Raw genomic sequence first — 17,612 nt, forward strand, 5'->3', positions numbered from 1 at the left:
GCCCTGGAGACTTTCGAGGGTTTACTCTTTTAAGAGCTCTCCTCACGTCAGCCGTAGACAGCAACAGAGTGTAGTCATCGTGGTCCTCCGCTAGCCTTGCAGCCTGGATGGTGTTGCTCGCCTCAAACCGTGCGTAGAAGGTGTTGTGAAGGTGCGCCGTCCACACAACATGCGTCTGGGGTCGGAACTGTGGTAGTTTAACTCCAGCTTGTACCTGTAGGCTCTTTTGGCATCTCTGATGGCTTCTCGAAGGTCATATCTGGACTTCCTCAAGGCCTCCATGTCCCCAGAGCTATAGGCGGAGGAGCGTGCTCTGAGCTTAGCACAGACATCACCATTAACCCAGGGCTTCTGTTTGGGGAAAGTCCTGACCTTGACTCTTGGAAAGACGACATCAATGCACTTTGAGATGTAGGCTGAGACAGAGTCTGTGTATGCCTCGATGTCCCCATCAGCTGCAACACAGAACATCTGCCAGTCCGTGGTTTCGAAGTCCTGGAGAGTGGCAGTGGATTCCTCACTCCAGCGTTGGACTGTTCGATAAACCGGTTTTCCTTGCTTTAATCGTTGTCTGTAGGTTGGTAGGAGAAGAATGGAGGTGTGATCCGCCTTACCAAAGACAGGGCGGGGGGGGAGGTTTGTAGCTGTCCCGTAGTTGTGAACAACAATGGTCGAGAGTCTGATCACCCCTGGTAGGAAAGTTGATTTGCTGGTGATATTTATGCAAAACCTTCCTCATATTAGCCCTATTGAAGTCACCACAAACAATAGAAGCTGCCTCAGGGTGAGCGTTCTCCAGTCCATTGATTACTCCGTAAAGGTCCTCTAACGCGCACGTTTTATCCGCCTGCGGGGGTATGTAGACTGCTGTGATAAGAGCGGAGCTGAATTCCTGCGGGAGGTAGAAGGGATGGACTTTTATAGTTAAGAGCTCCAGGTCCGGAGAGCAGTGTTTCGAAAGTACTGATTTATCCGAACCCCAGCAAGAGTTACCCTGATGCAGACCCCACCGCCTCTGCGTTTACCTGACTCTGTGGTTCTGTCGTGCCGGTAGATGGAAAATCCGGCACCATAGCGTCCAGCCAGGTTTCTGTGAACGCCAGCACACAGCAGTTTGCGATGTCCCGCTGGAAAATAATCTGCGTGTAGTTCATCCATTTTATTGTTCAGGGATTTAACTTTTGCCAGTAAAATGCTCGGTAGCGGCGGTTTGCAGTATCTCGTCTGAGATCTGTATAGAATTCTGGCACGTTTGCCTCTTCTCTTTCTCCTCCACCAGCGTATTGGTAAACACAGCGGCGGCAGGACAAAGGGATCGCAGCATGTACTCCGGTAAGTTGTGAAAAAGTCTGTATTAAGTGTCGAACGGACGTCCAGGAGTGCTTGTTGTTCATATGGTAAGAGCGACAGTGCACTGCGTGCAAAAAGAAGAACAATACAAATAATAATAAACACAAAACTACGAGTTGAATGCGGAGCCATTGCCGGTGCGTCCATACTACGGCGCACCCGGAAGTAAGCTGCCTGAGATGGTGGTGATGGTGCTATGTTGGTGTCCGCTTGGGTGTGATGATGACCGTGTTGAGTTCCCTGGGGAGGTATAATGGGCGGCATGAGATGGGCAGCTGTTCCAGGTTAGGGTTAGCAGTAGAGAGCTGGTGCAGGAGAGAGCCTTGGTGTTGTTGGGGTTACACCAGCGGCTGTTTATCATGAGGAAGACGCCTCCACTCTTGCATTTCCCCAACTCCTCTGACCTGTCGGCGCAGAATACGGAAAAGGACTCAGCAGGACATATGGCGTTGACAACACCACACCACCTTGACAGCACCACCCCAACCTGACAACACCACCACACCCTGACAGCAGAGCACCATACCACCTTGACAGCACCACACCACCTAACCGCACCACTCCATCCTGAAAACACCACCCCACCCTGACAGCACCCCCCCCCACCCTGATGGCACAGCACCACCCCACCCTGACAGCACAGCACCCGCCCTGACGGCACCGCACCACACTGACAGCACCGTTATATAATATATAACTTGCATATAATATATAACTTGTATATGTTGCAGGTATATTCAAGATTCAAGAGGCTAATAATATATAACTTGTAAATGTTGCAGTTATATAATATGTAATTTGTATATAATGTATAACTTGTATATGTTGCAGGTATGTGGACGATGTGATCTCCAGGATTGGTCGCTTGTTTCCAGATCTGACGATCGAATTGTTTCGACCCAATGGGACGTCGGCCGTTCTACTGGTGACACATACTCCTACAGTACATTTCTAATAAATACATAGAATGTTACTACTACGGTACTATTCTCATAAATACATAGAATGTTACTACTACAATATTATTTTATACAATATATTTAATTTATTATATTAATATCTATACATACAGTAATATCATGACACATGTTTGTAGAATAATAATATAATAGATCATTATAATATTACTACATACAATGATGTTATTAATATTATAATGTAAACATGCACCATGGTGAGTTATAACAATGACAAACCCTAGTTTAGCCAAATGCAGACAGCTTGGTTGGAAAAAGGGAGGAATTTAAGAGAAGAGAATAACGTGGAAAACACGTCTGTGAAGGCGGTTACATAATACTAAGTCAAATTCCAAATTAATGGTAGTTCACAATAAACGTTATATTTCATAGTCCAAGCCAGATTTCTTGCCATTATAAAATAAGATTGTATTGCATTTCAGACAACTATTTTGGTGATGTCATGTTGAATTGTAGTAGGTTAGAACATTACATTTAATATATTCTAGTTCACGTATTCATGTCCATATTTTCAGCAGCGTTAGTTACAGTTTTTCCCTACGAGGCGGAGCCGACATACCTGAAGATGCCAAGCGAAGGGACCGGGTTTGGCAGAGCAGGGAGGGGGCGGTGTTGGTGGAGGGGGGAGCGGGGAGGGGGCGCCTTTGGCGGAGCGGGGAGGGGGTGGTGTTGGCAGAGCGGGGAGGGGGTGGCGTTGGCGGAGCTGGGAGGGGGCGGCGTTGGCGGAGCCGGGAGGGGGTGAGGGTGGTGGAACAGGACGCTGACATCATCATCCAAATTGTTATAGATGGTGGTTCGGGGGGCCAGCTTTTGCACGGGGCACATTGGGCGGTGCTCTATACTTCATTGGTGTGCATTAGTTGCTGCGCCGGCTTGAGACAAGCGACAGCACAAACTGATGCTGTGTTGCATGGGAATTCACAAATGTGTAACTAGTGTCAGGAAAACTGTAATTAAGAACGGACATGATGAACCTGGACCCTGCCTGCTTTTTTTCTCCTATTTTTATGATTAATCTCCTTGGCATCTTTCGGGCTAAAAGTGTCTGGAACACGACAATCACCGAACCCACAGACATGGTTGAGGTCTTGTTGGAACTGGGGCATGTCAGACATTTTGTGATGCAAATTTTATCCACATCCATCTACATTTGTGGCAGGAATTAGTGGAAAAGCTGTTCCAAATTTACCTGAAATGTTAGAACATTGGTGTGTCTTGATCAGTTTGTGGAGCGGTGCGCTTTGTGACATCATCAACTGATGTTATACAAGTCAAGGCCTGGTCCCTGGTGGCTTTGTGTAGTATTTACGCTTGTTCAGATGACAGACCGGAGGAGCCGATGCAGCGTTCAATGTAAACTTGCAAAATCGTAACTTGTGTTGCGTTTCACAGAACTTGGGAAACTGTAATACGTACTAATTTCAGTAATGTACCTAACATGACTGAACTGGACCCTGTGTACTGCTGCCTGCAATTATATTTATTATCATGATCTCGGACTGCAGATATTTCTCTATAATCACATGTGAATTTATATGCTTTATTATTTTTAATATCTAATATATTCAATTTTCAAATGCTCAAATTTAGTACAGGAAGGTTGTTAGGGCTCCGATCAGAACAAAGCAAATAGAAACTCAAGATGTTTTTAATTAACTCTGTTTCGTGCTGCTGCTCCGCTGCAGAGCAGGTCGAGCCTAAAATAACATCCCGCCCAAGCCGGTGGTTGGGAACCTCTGCACAAGAAGACATTCCGTCTGTGATGGTGGGGTTTGTTCTCCACTCTTTGAAATGATTGTTGTGTTGTTGTGAAAGGTGCAGTCTACCTGCTACACAGTGAGACAGCAACAAACTGGATCAACTTATATTCAACTTTATTGTTAATCACGTCATCACACAATTGATTCCCTAACGTTAGTCCAAAAAATTAATACAAAAACTAATGACACTTAAAGCATTCCAATACAGATCTTTTTTTAAATCTTCAAATTGTATTCAAATTTTGAATTTCATTCCTGCAGCCGTATTAGGATCTACTAAAACTTAGTGACCCATGACCCCCAAACTATCCCTTTATAGTGAACATCCTCTAGGAAGTCCTCTCTCTCTTCTTGTCCTCGATCCTACAGGAAGTCCTCCCTCTCCTTGTCCTCCATCCTACAGGAAGTCCTCCCTCTCTTCTTGCCCTCCACCCTACAGGAAGTCTTCCTTCTCTTGTACTCCATCTTTTAGGAAGTCCTTCCTCTCTTCTCATCCTCCATCCATTTGGGAGTTCTCCCTCTCTTCTTGTCCTCCATCCTCAGGAGGTCCTCCCTCTCTTGACCTCCATCCTTCAGGAAGTCATCCCTCTCTTCTTGTCCTCCATCCATTTGGGAGTTCTCCCTCTTTTCTTGTCCTCCATCCGTCAAGAAGTCCTACCTCTCTTCTTGTCCTCCATCCTCAGGAGGTAATCCCTCTCTTGTCCTCCATCCTTCAGGAAGTCCTCCCTCTCTTCTTGCCCTCCATCCTACAGGAAGTCGTCCCTCTCTTGTCCTCCATCTTTCAGGAAGTCCTCCCTCTCCTTGTCCTCCATCCATTTGGGAGTTCTCCCTCTTTTCTGGTCCTCCATCCTTCAAGAAGTCCTCCCTCTCTTCTTGTCCTCCATCCTACAGGAAGTCCTCCCTCTCCTTGTCCTCTATCCAACAGGAAGTCCTCCCTCTCTTCTTGTCCTCCATCCTTCATGAAGTTCTCCCTCTCTTCTTGTCCTCCATCCTCAGGAGGTCCTCCCTCTCTTGTCCTCCATCCTTCAGGAAGTCCTCCCTCTCTTCTTGTCCTCCATCCTACAGGAAGTCCTCCCTCTCTTCTTGTCCTCCATCCTACAGGAAGTCCTCCCTCTCTTCTTGCCCTCCATCCTACAGGAAGTCGTCCCTCTCTTGTCCTCCATCTTTCAGGAAGTCCTCACTCTCTTCTTGTCCTCCATCCATTTGGGAGTTCTCACTCTCTTCTTGTCCTCCATCCTTTAAGAAGTCCTCCCTCTCCTTGTCCTCCATCCTTCAAGAAGTCCTCCCTCTCTTCTTGTCCTCCGTACTTCAGGAAGTCCTCCCTCTCTTCTTGTCCTCCATTCTTCAGGAAGTCCTCCCTCTCTTCTTGTCCTCCATCATTCTGGGAGTCCTTCCTCTCCTTGTCCTCCATCTTTCATGAAGTCCTGCCTCTCTTCTTATCCTCCATCCTTCTGGGAGTCCTCCCTTCTCTCCATGTGACTGTTTTTACTCAGTGACTTGTCAGGCTGAAACTCTGATAAGGGAGTTGGACCTTCATACTCCCATCGCTACGTGTAGTCGTCTCTGAGTGAAACTAGTTGTGATCAACACAGCACTGCTCCCCCTGCTGGAGCTCATCAAGCCTTGCAATTTTGGTCTGATTTCCATTTAAATCAAATTGTAAGTGGAATTTTCACAGTGCACAGCGTTACAGTCCCCGCCCTGATTATTTATCCTCTCTCTCCCCCCTCCCTCCCTCCCCTACTTTCTTATTCCTTCCCCTCTTTCCCCTCTCTCGCCCTCCCTCTATCCCTCCTTACCCCCTTTCCCCCCTCCCCCTCTCCCTCCTTCCCTCTCTCCCTCTCTCCCTTCTCACTCCCCTTCCCTCTCTCCCTCCTCTATCCATCCCCCTCTCCCTCCACCCCCCATCCATCTCTCTCTCCCCCTCCTTGCCCCCCCTCTCACTCCCTCATCCCCCTCTGCCCCCCCCCCCCTCTCACTCCCTCCTTGCCCCTCTCTCCCTACTCCCCAGGTGACTCTGGGTAAGGTTCTGAAGGCTGTGGTCGTGATGCGTTCTCTCTTCATCGATCGAACGATAGTCCGAGGTTTCAACGAGGACGTTTACTCTGAGGATGGCAAGGTAACCACGGCAACCGGAGTTGGGGGTGTTACCTGGAGGTGGAAGGAGTTGTGGGAATTACCTGGAGGTAGGAGGGGTTATTTGAAAGTGCTATAACCACGATAACTGGTATTGCGTCTCCCCAGCTCGACATCTGGACCAAGTCCCAGTACCAGGTGTTCCAGAAGGTACACACACTGCGACACACACAACGTTTGAGCGTTTTGTCCGATCAATCTTGCTTCACTTCACTGTCACTCTGTAGAGCGTACAACACTAATAACATGGAGAACTGCTCTTCTTCTGGCCTAATATTGATGCGAGACTCATTCATGAGTAGTGTGTCAGGAGTGACTCTTCAACACTCATCTAAATGTAATAATTTGTCATAAGTCATTTGAATGGGACTGATTGACCCTTGAACAGAATTAAATGATTCCTGATAGAATTCCCCTCACAATCATTCAGGAAGTCTTTCCTCTCTTCTTGTACTTCATGCTGATGTTGTGCTGGAACTGAAACATTTTCACAGCACCATCTGGTGGCTTTTATAGAAAGAAAGTGGGATCAGATGGAAACTTCCTGCATCCACAACATACTGAGTAGAACAGGAAGTAAACAACATCCTATATCCGCCACATACTGAGTAGAACACGAAGTAAACAACACCCTGCATATACCAGTGACTGAGTAAACCGGAAGTAATCAACACCTTGCATCTACCACGTATTGAGTAGAACAGGATGGAGCTTGTCACTGCCCCAGGGAAATAGAGAGCCACACTCACACTGTGGTTTTCTGACGCGGAGCTGTGTTGTTGCTAGGTAACGGACCACGCCACCACAGCGCTGCTGCACTACCAGCTCCCCCAGATGCCAGACGTGGTGGTTCGATCCTTCATGGTGAGTCAGAGAGGAAGCGACTACCTTTAAATTTGCTGTACAGGTAGTCGTTTCCTAACGGTTCTCTGCACACATTGGGCTCACTGATTCAAGAGGTTTATTTGTCACATACATATACAGTGCTGCTTGAAAGTGTGTGAACCCCTTGAGCAGTTTAGATGTTTCTGTTGTTTTAGCATGATTTCCTTATTTTATCACCAGTTTTTATGTATGAAATGTCAGATATATGTTTATCAATTGCATGTACTCGTTTAGTGTGACTTGTTTAAGTACGCCAAAAACTACATTAAACATGGAATTAGTGTATGTGCAAAAGTAAGTGAACCCCAGCTGCATTGGTTAAGTCAAGCAGGTAACAGACTCAGGTCAAACACATTTGGGTGCTAAATTAATCATTTAAGCAGACCAATGAAATGAGACATCCTTGGGAAAGGATTTGGCCTGCACTAATTAAAAGAGAGGAAACCAACCAAACCACTGTGGTCCCATACAAATCAACAATGCCGAGAGGAAAGGAGATATCTAAGGACATGAAGAACATTTACATTTACATTTAGTCATTTAGCAGACGCTTTTATCCAAAGCGACTTACAAGGGAGAATAACATTCAAGCTACATTGCGACAGAGACATTAACGTAACAATAAATACTGCTAAGTAGTGCTAAGAATTGTAGGTTAGGAGAGGAGAAGAGGGTAGTGACAGCCGATCAGTCTGGGGAGGGCTATAAGACCATCCGTAAGACAAATAATTTACAAATCAACATGACAGCAACTCTGCCTAGAAGTGGACGCCCATCAATACTATCACCCAGAAGCACCAGAAGAATAATAAATCAGGTAAAGGCCAACCCACACATCACCTGTAGAGAGTTTCAGACCTCTCTGGTAGCATCTGGGACAAATGTGCATGCGTCTACAATCATACGAAAATTGAATAGCCATGACATTCATGGGAGGGTTCTGCTTTCAAAAAAGAACAAAGCTGCCCGTTTCAACTTTGCCAGAGAGCACTTGGACAAACCAGAGGCCTTCTGGAAGTCCATTCTCTGGACAGACGAGTCCAAAATGGAATTATTTGGTCACAATCAAAATCACCGTGTTTGGAGAAAAGCCAACACTGCATTTGAAGAAAAGAACCTCTTCCCAATAGTGAAGCATGGTGGTGGAAATGTGAAGGTCTGGGGCTGCTTTTCTGCTTCTGGACCTGGACGACTCCATATTATCCAAGGAACCATGTATGTGCTCCAAAGGTTCTCAACAAATTCTTGACCCGAATCTCCTGCCATCGGTCAGGGAGTTGAAGCTGGGTCAAGACAATGACCCAAAGCATTCCAGCAAAACTACAAAGGAACGGCTTCAGAGAAAGAGGATTCGTACTCTGGATTGGCCCAGTCAAAGGCCGGACCTTAATCCAACTGAAATGTTGTGGCAAGACCTGAAGAAGTTGGTACATACCAGATGTCCCTCCAACCTCTCTCAACTGGCTGAGTTCTGCAAGGAGGAGTGGGCAAAAATCCCCATAAGCAGATGCGAGAGACTGGTTAGTGGTTACAGAAGACGTTTGGTTGAAGTAATGGCTGAGAAAGGAGGAGCCACAAGCTACTAATAAAAGGGTTCACATACTTTTGCACATGTTTAATTTTCAGTTTTTGTCAAATAAACCACCTTTGTTGAATGAAATAATGAAAATATATCTCTTTTTGTGTGTGTCCATTGTTTGGAAGGTGTGCTTTACAAATTGGGATTTGGATGTATGTTTAATAAGGTTATTTTAATGTTTTTCACAAAAACAGTGACCATGTCTGGGGGGTTCACAAACTTTCAAGCAGCACTGTACATACTTTCATTCATATATATGCAGTGAAATGTCTTTACAACGCACCCTGAGATTATGCACAATATGTACTAAACTGAACACAATAGCTAAACTAATTACTACCTAGCTAACCAACTGAACTAATTCCTAAAATGTAATGCAGTTAGTGAATAGAATAGAATAAATATTAAATAAGACTCAAAAAGATAATACAAAGTGGGGGTACAAAATAGAAGGGAATAGAGTGCAGTAAAGTGGCGTTAATAAAGTGAGGTAGTGTGTTTGTGGAGATATACAGTACAGTATAAAACATTACTACACAGCTATACAGCGCAGTATGCAGTAACCCAGTACAGTGATACAGTATGCACTACAGTGTGCAGTAACCCAGTACAGTGATACAGTATGCAGTACAGTATGCTACATACAGTACAGTAAGGCAGTAGGGCTTATGTGAGTGTCTCAGTGAGGACCCCCTGGTGGGTTCAGCGTTGACAGTTCTTATGGCTTGCAGGAAGAAACTCAGTCTCTGTTCTTACTGTGTGACTGCGGAAGCGCTTGCCTAACCGCAGCAGATGGAACAGTCCGTTGTTGGGATTGTGAGGATCCTTCATGATCCTGTGGGCTCTGCTACTACACCCTCTGGTGTATAAGTCCTGCAGGGAGGGGAGGGTAGTTCCAGTGGCACATTGGGCTGAACGCACCACCCTCTGCAGGGCCCGCCTGTCCTGAACAGTACAGTTCCCAAACCAGGCAGTGATGTTGCCTGTCAGGATGCTGTCCACTGCTCCAGAGTAGGACTTGAGGATCCTCACCGAGACCCTGAATTTCTTCAGCTGCCTGAGATGGTAAAGACACTGCCTCGCCTTTCTCACCAGAGTGTCGTGTCCTTGCGTAAAGTCCATGTTAAGTCCTCCGTGATGTGGACTCCCAGGTACTTGAAGCTGCTCACCCTGACGACAGAAGTCCCATTAATCACCAACGGCACGTGCCTCCTCGTTTGTTATCTTCTCCTAGAGGCCAAAATCAGCTCCTTAGTTTTGCGGACGTTCAGGTGGAGGCTGTTGTCCTGGCACCAGAGTGACAGGTCAGTCACCTCCTCGAGGTAGGCCTTCTAGAAAAAGAAAAGAAACAGTCTTTATTTGTCACACAACACACCACACTACAACACATGCTTGCACACACACACACACGCACATGCTTTGGATGGTGCCGGTGAAATGGTTCCTCTGCATTTAACCCATCCTGGCCTGTCCTTCCTCCGGGGCCACAGCCAGGAGCAGTGGGCAGCGTACGTGGACGCGCCCGGGGACCAGGTGATAAGTGTCCATCGCTGGTCAGACGATGTGTGCATGTTTTTGAGTGGGGTCCTTACTGACGTGAGGTGGAGGAAACCCCATGTGAGCACGGGGAGAACATGCAAACTCCACACAGAAAAGCTCCTATTTGGGAGATAACCCGCCGGCGCACGGTGCCAACAGCGCCCCAGGCGGGAATCGAACCGAGGACCTTCTTGCTGTGAGGCAGCAGTGCAATGCACTGCGCCACCGTGCCATGCATCGTCTCATCGTTGTTGTTGATCAGGCCCACTACGACGGTGTCGTCAGCAAACTTGATGATGGTGTTGGAGCTGGACCTGGCCACACAGTCATGTGTGTACAGGGAGTACACTAGGGGGCTGAGGACATAGCCCTGGAGGGATCCTGTGTTCAGGGTGAGGGTGCTGGCTGCCCCACCCTAACCACCTGGGGTCGGGCTGAGAGGAAGTCCAGGGACGACGGTGGACCTCTTGAAGCAGGACGGGACCAGCGACTCGGCCAGGGAGGCATTGAATATCCTAGTGGGCACCAGGGCTAGCTGGTTAGCACAGGTCTTCAGTACTCGTCCAAATATGCCATCTGGGCCCTCAGCTTTCCTGGTGTTCACCCGCATCAGAAGCCCCCCTGACGTCATGCTCGGACACTGAGAGTGCGCGCTCATCCCCAGCGGTGTAACTCCAATTAGCTGACGAGCTAGAGGTGCTGCTGCCAGACTCAAACCGCGCCAGGAGTTCAGTTCGTTGGCTAGGGAGGCGTCCACACTCGTGGCTGGGGAGGAGCTGCTGTTGTAGTTCGTATAGTCTGCAGCCCCTGCCACAAGTGTATGGTACTCCATCTGTCGCTCCACTCTGTCCCTGTACATCCGTTTAGCGTACTTCCCTGCCCTCTGCAGATTGTACGACGCCACTTTATAATTCTCCATATTTCCGGATACAAGACTGTCGTAAGCATTCAGAGCGCCGCGTATGGATTTATCCACCCACGGTTGCTGGTTCGGAAATCTCAGAACTTTCACCGTGGGATCAATGCTGTCCGCTAGCATACTTTAAAGCACATAGCTAGTGCTATGTAACAGTTTCTTGTATCCCGTTGGAATGTAATCCTTGCTCGAGGGTCATCCATCTTGTTCTCCAGGGACTGGACATTAGCAAAAATGATGCTTGGCTGAGGTGGACGGTAAGATTGCGTCCACATTCTGACCTGAATGCCGCCACGTTTACCACGGTGCCGTGGAACAGCAGCTCCATTGTTGCTGTTGTTGAGAGCGTTGGCGCGCAAAATCTCCGGCGGCCACTCTTGGTCCGCAGATAAAAAGTTCCAAAGTTGATCTTCAAGAGATATTTTTATATCCATGAATGTATCATGTAGAACAGGGTAGTTGTGCTCCTACGTTATTATTATGCAAGTGATATTTTTCTCTGATTTTCCTAAATAGTCAATGCAAATGACAGTATAATTTTAAAGTCATCAACCGTTAGGGTGTAATTCAAATGTTATTGAGCAAACCTCCCAATGATAACAGCATTTTTTTCAAAAATAAAAAACTCAAAATGCACTGTTACAAATTATTATGCACAACAGAGTTCCAAAACATTTTTTAGGTTGTAAAAAAACTGAAAATGGTCATTTGTTGAATTTGCAGCATTAGGAGTTATATTAACTGAAATCAAAAACTATTTCAATCAAAGGCCAAGGCCAATCAACAGGCCAGGTTCCCTGTGAACATAGGAGCCTTCTTTGATATCACCTTCACTATTCTTGCCTCCATTGAACTTGTGAGTTTTTGGAGAGTTTCTGCTTGAATTTCTTTGCAGGACGTCAGAACAGCCTCCCAGAGCTGCTGTTTTGATGCCAACTGCCTCCACCCTCATAGATCTTTTGCTTGAGGATGCTCCAAAGGTTCTCAATAGGGTGGAGGTCAGGGGAGGATGGGGGCCACACCATGAGTTTCTCTCCTTTTATGCCCATAGCAGCCAATGACACAGAGGTATTCTTTGCAGCGTGAGGTAGTGCATTGTTAGGCATGAAGATGACGTTGCTACGGGAGTCACGGTTCTTCTTTTGGTACCGTGGAAGAAAGTGCTCAGTCACAAACTCTATATACTATTTTCACACCTTCAGGGACCCTAAAGGGGCCCACCATGACTCTGCCACCTCCTTGCTGACGTGGCAGCCTTGTTGGGACATGTTGTTGGCCATCCACCAACCATCCACTACTCCATCCATCTGCACCATCCAGGGTTGCACGGCACTCATCAGTAAACAAGACTGTTTGAAAATTTGTCTTCATGTATTTGTGGGCCCCCTGCAACCCTTTCTGCTTGTGAGCATTGGTTAGGGGGGGCCCAATAGTAGCTTTATGCACAAGTGCAAGCCTCTGGAGGATCCTACACCTTGAGGTTGGCTGGACTCCAGAGGCACCAGCAGCTTCAAATACCTGTTTGCTGCTTTGTAACGGCATTTTAGCAGCAGCTCTCTTCATCCCATGAACTTGTGGCAGAAACCTTCCTCATTCTGCCTTTATCTGCACCAACCCGTCTACGCTCTGAATCAGCCAAATCTCTTCACAGTACGATGATCACGCTTACGTTTTTGTGAAATATCTAATGTTTTCATACCTTGTCCACGGCATTGCACTATTTGAGGCTTTTCGGCAGCAGAGATCCTTTTTCTTTCCCATATTGCTTGAAACCTGTGGCTGCTTAATAATGTGGAACGTCCTTCTTAAGTAGTTTTGCTTTAATGGGGCTCACCTGGCAAACTAATTATCACAGGTGTCTGAGATTGATTCCAGTGATCCAAAGAGCCCTGAGACACAATACCATCCATGAGTTTAATTGAAAAACAAAAAATTGTATGTTTATGACACTAAAATCCAATTTGCATAATAGTTTGGAACGCAGTGTAGTTACTACTCGTTCAAATCTGTCCTTCTATTGCTCCATTGCAACTTTTCATAACCTCTCTTTCTCTCTCCTCTCCTCTCTTTCTGTCTCCCTTCCTGTCTGTCTTTCCAGACCTGGCTGCGGAGTTACATGAAGCTCTTCCTGTCTCCCTGCCAACGATGTGGTCACTTTCTGCAGGATGGACTTCCCCCTACATGGAGGGACTTTAGGACCCTGGAGGCCTTCCATGACACCTGCCGCATGTAGAGAGGCAGGCAGAGACAGACGTGATTATTATTTTTTTTTTTAGTGTGTATATATATATATATATATAAATTTTGTTTTTCTTTACAACTAAAATCCTTTTGAAGAAAATTCAATAAAGTTTGTTTTGAAGTTTGAACCAAAGTTTTTTTTGTATGTCTGTTTCTGATTCTCCAAACTCGGCAGCACACGTTCAACACCTTAATGTTATCAGTAGTAGGAGTAGTAGTGGTAGTAGTTGTATAGTAGTGGTAGTAGTAGAAGTAGTGGTAGTAGTAGTATAGTAGTGGCAGTAGTATAGTAGTAGTGGTAGTATATTATTGGTTTAAGTAGTGGTATAAGTAAAAGCAGTAGTGGTAGTATTAGTAATGATGGTAGTAGTAGTAGTAGTATAGTGGTATTAGTAGTAGCAGTAGTGGTGCTGGTAGAAGCAGTAGTAGTATTGTAGTAGTATAATAGTGGTGGTATTAGTATAGTAGTATAGTAGTAGTGGTAGCAGTAGTCATTTCATTTTAGTCATTTAGTCATTGATCAGACGCTTTTATCCAAAGCGACTTACAATTGTTCAAACAGTGACGGACGCAGCCATCAGGAGCAATGAGGGGTTAAGTGTCTTGCTCAAGGACACTACAGCATGCTAGCAGGAGGAGCCTGGGATCAAACCAGCAACCTTTGGATCACTAGACCACCAGCTCTACCTCCTGAGCTACCATCCCCACTGTGTGTAGTAGTGGTGGTAGCGGTACTAGTTGTATTAGTGGTAGTAGTAGCAGTAGTAGTAGCGGTAGTAGTATATTGGTGAGCTAAATGACGTTACACTAACACTATACACTACATAACACTACATTTAATAATACATTTGATTACACTACATTCCATACATTATATAACATTAAATATCACTACTTTACATTACATCACATTAAACTACATTAAATTAAATAACATTAAATAACACTACATGATGTTACTTTACATTAAATAACATCACACAACACTACTTCACATTCAATTACACTACATTGCATTCAACAAAATTACATAACACTACTTTACATTACATCACATTACACTGCATTACAGTAAATACTTATAAACAATGCGTTACATTACATTAAATAACATTACACACTACCTTACATTTGTTTACATTGCATTAAATAACATTACTTAACACTACTCTACATTACATCACATTACACTACATTACATTACACTGCATTACAGTAAATAACACTACTTTATGTTACGTTACATTACATAACATTACATAACACTACATGACATTAAATCACATGTAACATCACTTTACATTTAATAACATTACATAACACTACATTACATCACACTACATTTCAGTAAATAACACCAAAACTACAAGAAAGCAGAAGTCGAGAAGGGTGGCCTAACCGATCTCCACGGAATCCGTCTGAAAAAAGTCCTGACCCTTCGGAGAGCTGAGAGCCGCAGAAGGAGGCGGAGAGAGAGCGCAAGGAAGAGAGCAGCATTCCTGGTCAAAAGAGGACTGGTCGCTTGACCTGCACCAGAGATGCCATCAACGACCACCTTAAGTGCACCTACAGTGACAGCAGGAGAGATCAGCTACTAGGGCCATGCAATACGCCGATTACACCACCAGAGCCAACAGCCGACTTCAACACCTCACTGGGCGCTCGTTCAGTGTGACATGGCGAGGCCAGCTGTCTGTGCCTCACAACCTCACCACAGGGGGGCCCCAAGGCTCGGTGCTAGGACCCCTCCTCTTTGCCATATACGCCACCTCACTGGGCCCGATCATCCGCTCGCATGGCTTTTCATATCACTGCTATGCGGGTGATACTCAACTATGTCTGTCCTTCCTGCCTGACGACTCCACTGTCTCGACGCGGATCTCGGATTGTCTCGCTGACATATCCACATGGATGAAGGATTATCATCTTCAACTAAATCTGGCGAAAACGGAACTGCTGGTCTTCCTGGCCAAACAAGGTATTTATCACAACATTGATATTCAAATTGACTCTCTATCTCTTGTTCCTACCAAGGCTGCAAGGAATCTAGGTGTCATTATTGACGACCAATTGACATTCTCTCATTCTCATATTGGCGCCTTCTCCCGGTCCTGCCGCTTCGCACTACTCAACATCCGAAAAGTCAGGCCGTACCTGACCCAATATGCCACTCAACTGCTGCTACAAACCTTGGTGATGTCCCGTCTCGACTACTGCAATGCTCTCTTAACAGGCTTGTGCGGTGAAGCCACTGCAGATGATACAGAATCCGGCGGTGCGAGAGGGTACACGTTACTTCGCTGCTTATCGAGCTCCTCTGGTTACCTGTAGCCGCTCTCATCAAGTTCAAGTCTCTTATGCTTGCCTACAGACTAATGTTGGGAATGCTCCCACCTACTTAAATGCTCTTATAAAAGCACATGTTACCCCCCGGATGCTGCGCTCATCAAATGAGCGTCGCCTGGCTCTGCCGGGCGTACAACCTCGGCAATCCAGGTTATTCTCATTTTTGTTCCACGTTGGTGGAACGAGCTGCCAAAAAAGACCAGAGCAGGGACCTCCCTCTCTGTCTTTAAGAAGCACTTGAAGACCCAGCTCTTCAGAGGGTACCTCCTGTCCTAACTTATGGCCTTGAGGTTGATGATGATGGCCTTGAGGTTGATCTGGGAGAGAGGGAAGATAGCCCAGTCTTTGAGATACGCAAAGGGGGTATTCATACCGAAAGAGGAGAGATCTGAGAATATCCACCAATTTCGGATCATCTCCTTGCTCTGCGTGGAGAGAGAGATCTTCTTCAGTGTCGTCTCCAAGAAACCCTCCAACTTCCTGCTGAACAACAACTACATTGACACGTCGGTGCAGAAGGGAGGCATACCGGGTGGCTCTGGTTGCCTTGAACACAATGGCATGGTGACCCAGCTCATCAGGGAGGCCGCAGAGGGGATCTAGCTGTACTGTGGTTGGATCTTACGAATGCCTATGGCTCAATACCCCACAAGCTGGTCGAGGTTGCACTGGATAAACACCACGTACCCCAGAAGGTGAAAGGCCTCATCCTGGACTACTACAGCAAGTTCAGTTTGAGGTTTAGGGTTAGGGTCTCATTAACATCTGACTGGCACCAGTTGGAAGTATGGATAATAACCGGCTACACCATCTCAGTGACCCTCTTTGCACTGAAAAAGAACATGCTGGTTAAGTCAGCGGAGGTAGAGTGCCGAGGCCCTCTCAGCAAGTGAGGCAGCCTCCCATCAGAGCCTTTATGTAAGACCTCACGGTGACAACAACATCAGAGCCAGGTGGATTCTCCAAGGGTTGGAAAAGCTTGTGTCCTGGGCACGCATGAGTTTCAAACCCGCAAAGTCCCGTTCGTTGGTTCTGAAGAAGGGGAAGGTCACAAACAGGTTCTGCTTCAGGCTGGGAGAAGACCAGATCCCGTCAGTCACCGAAAGACCAGTGAAACGCTCGGGAAGGTCTTCAACTGCAGCCTGAAGGACACCGATTCCATCAAGGCCACCAGCGCCGATCTGGAGAGCTGGATGAGAGCGGTGGACAAGTCTGGCCTCCCAGGAAGATTCAAGGCATGGGTCTACCAGCATGGGATCCTCCCAAGAAGCCTCTGGCCCCTGTTCATTTATGAAGTTCCCATGACTGTGGTGGAGGGCTTCAAGCGCAAGGTGAGCAGCTATCTGCGTAGATGGCTGGGCTTGCCACGCAGCCTGAGTAGCATTGGGTTGTTAATAAATTAATTATAACTGGGAGCTGAGGGTTACAGATTACACAATAATCTTTTCGGAAGAATGTGATCACCCACCTCAGACCAGTGAGTTACGGAGCAGCCACAGCTGATCGCTGGACAGTTCAGCAAAGAAGCCTCGTTGAGTCAGCGCTCACTGGGTTGATGAGGAAACACTGGAAAGATGAGAGGACCGTGAGAGGACCTCACGCCTTCGATGTCCTGGAAACCTCCCTGGATGATGTCCATTCTGCCTATAGGATCAGAATGGACATCATCCAGTGGTGAGAACCACAACTGACAGTGGGTCAAACTTTATCAAAGCATTTTAGGTTTTTGGTGAACAGAGCATGGCAACGTTAGTAGAAGAAGCAGACACAGACGAGGCTGCAGAGGAGGTCAACGCCCAAGACACGTTCTCCATCCTGGAAGAAGACAACGGACAAGAACCTCAACTCCCTCAGCATCAACCCTGTGCATGTCACCTGCGGAA

At 46.5% G+C, this 17,612-nt stretch overlaps 1 protein-coding gene across 3 annotated transcripts in view; it reads left to right on the plus strand.

The window, feature by feature from the left end:
• med27 (mediator complex subunit 27) overlaps positions 1-13,510 on the plus strand; it is a 28,728-nt gene extending 15,218 nt beyond the window's left edge. The window contains exons 4-10 of one of the 3 annotated variants that reach the window (XM_080004605.1): positions 2,182-2,275; positions 6,099-6,206; positions 6,332-6,373; positions 7,010-7,087; positions 9,621-9,752; positions 9,922-9,991; positions 13,241-13,367. In XM_080004605.1, coding sequence (XP_079860731.1) covers positions 2,182-2,275; positions 6,099-6,206; positions 6,332-6,373; positions 7,010-7,087; positions 9,621-9,752; positions 9,922-9,942 — 475 coding nt within the window. In that variant the 3' untranslated portion in view covers positions 9,943-9,991; positions 13,241-13,367. Of the gene's footprint in view, positions 1-2,181; positions 2,276-6,098; positions 6,207-6,331; positions 6,374-7,009; positions 7,088-9,620; positions 9,753-9,921; positions 9,992-13,240 lie in introns of all 3 variants that reach the window. The other 2 variants (XM_080004607.1, XM_080004606.1) reach the window with 2 other exon arrangements.
• The last annotated feature ends 4,102 nt before the right edge of the window (positions 13,511-17,612 follow it).

This window comes from Zeus faber (genome assembly GCF_960531495.2).
Source record: "Zeus faber genome assembly, chromosome: 7".
Classification (NCBI taxonomy): Eukaryota; Metazoa; Chordata; class Actinopteri; order Zeiformes; family Zeidae; genus Zeus; species Zeus faber.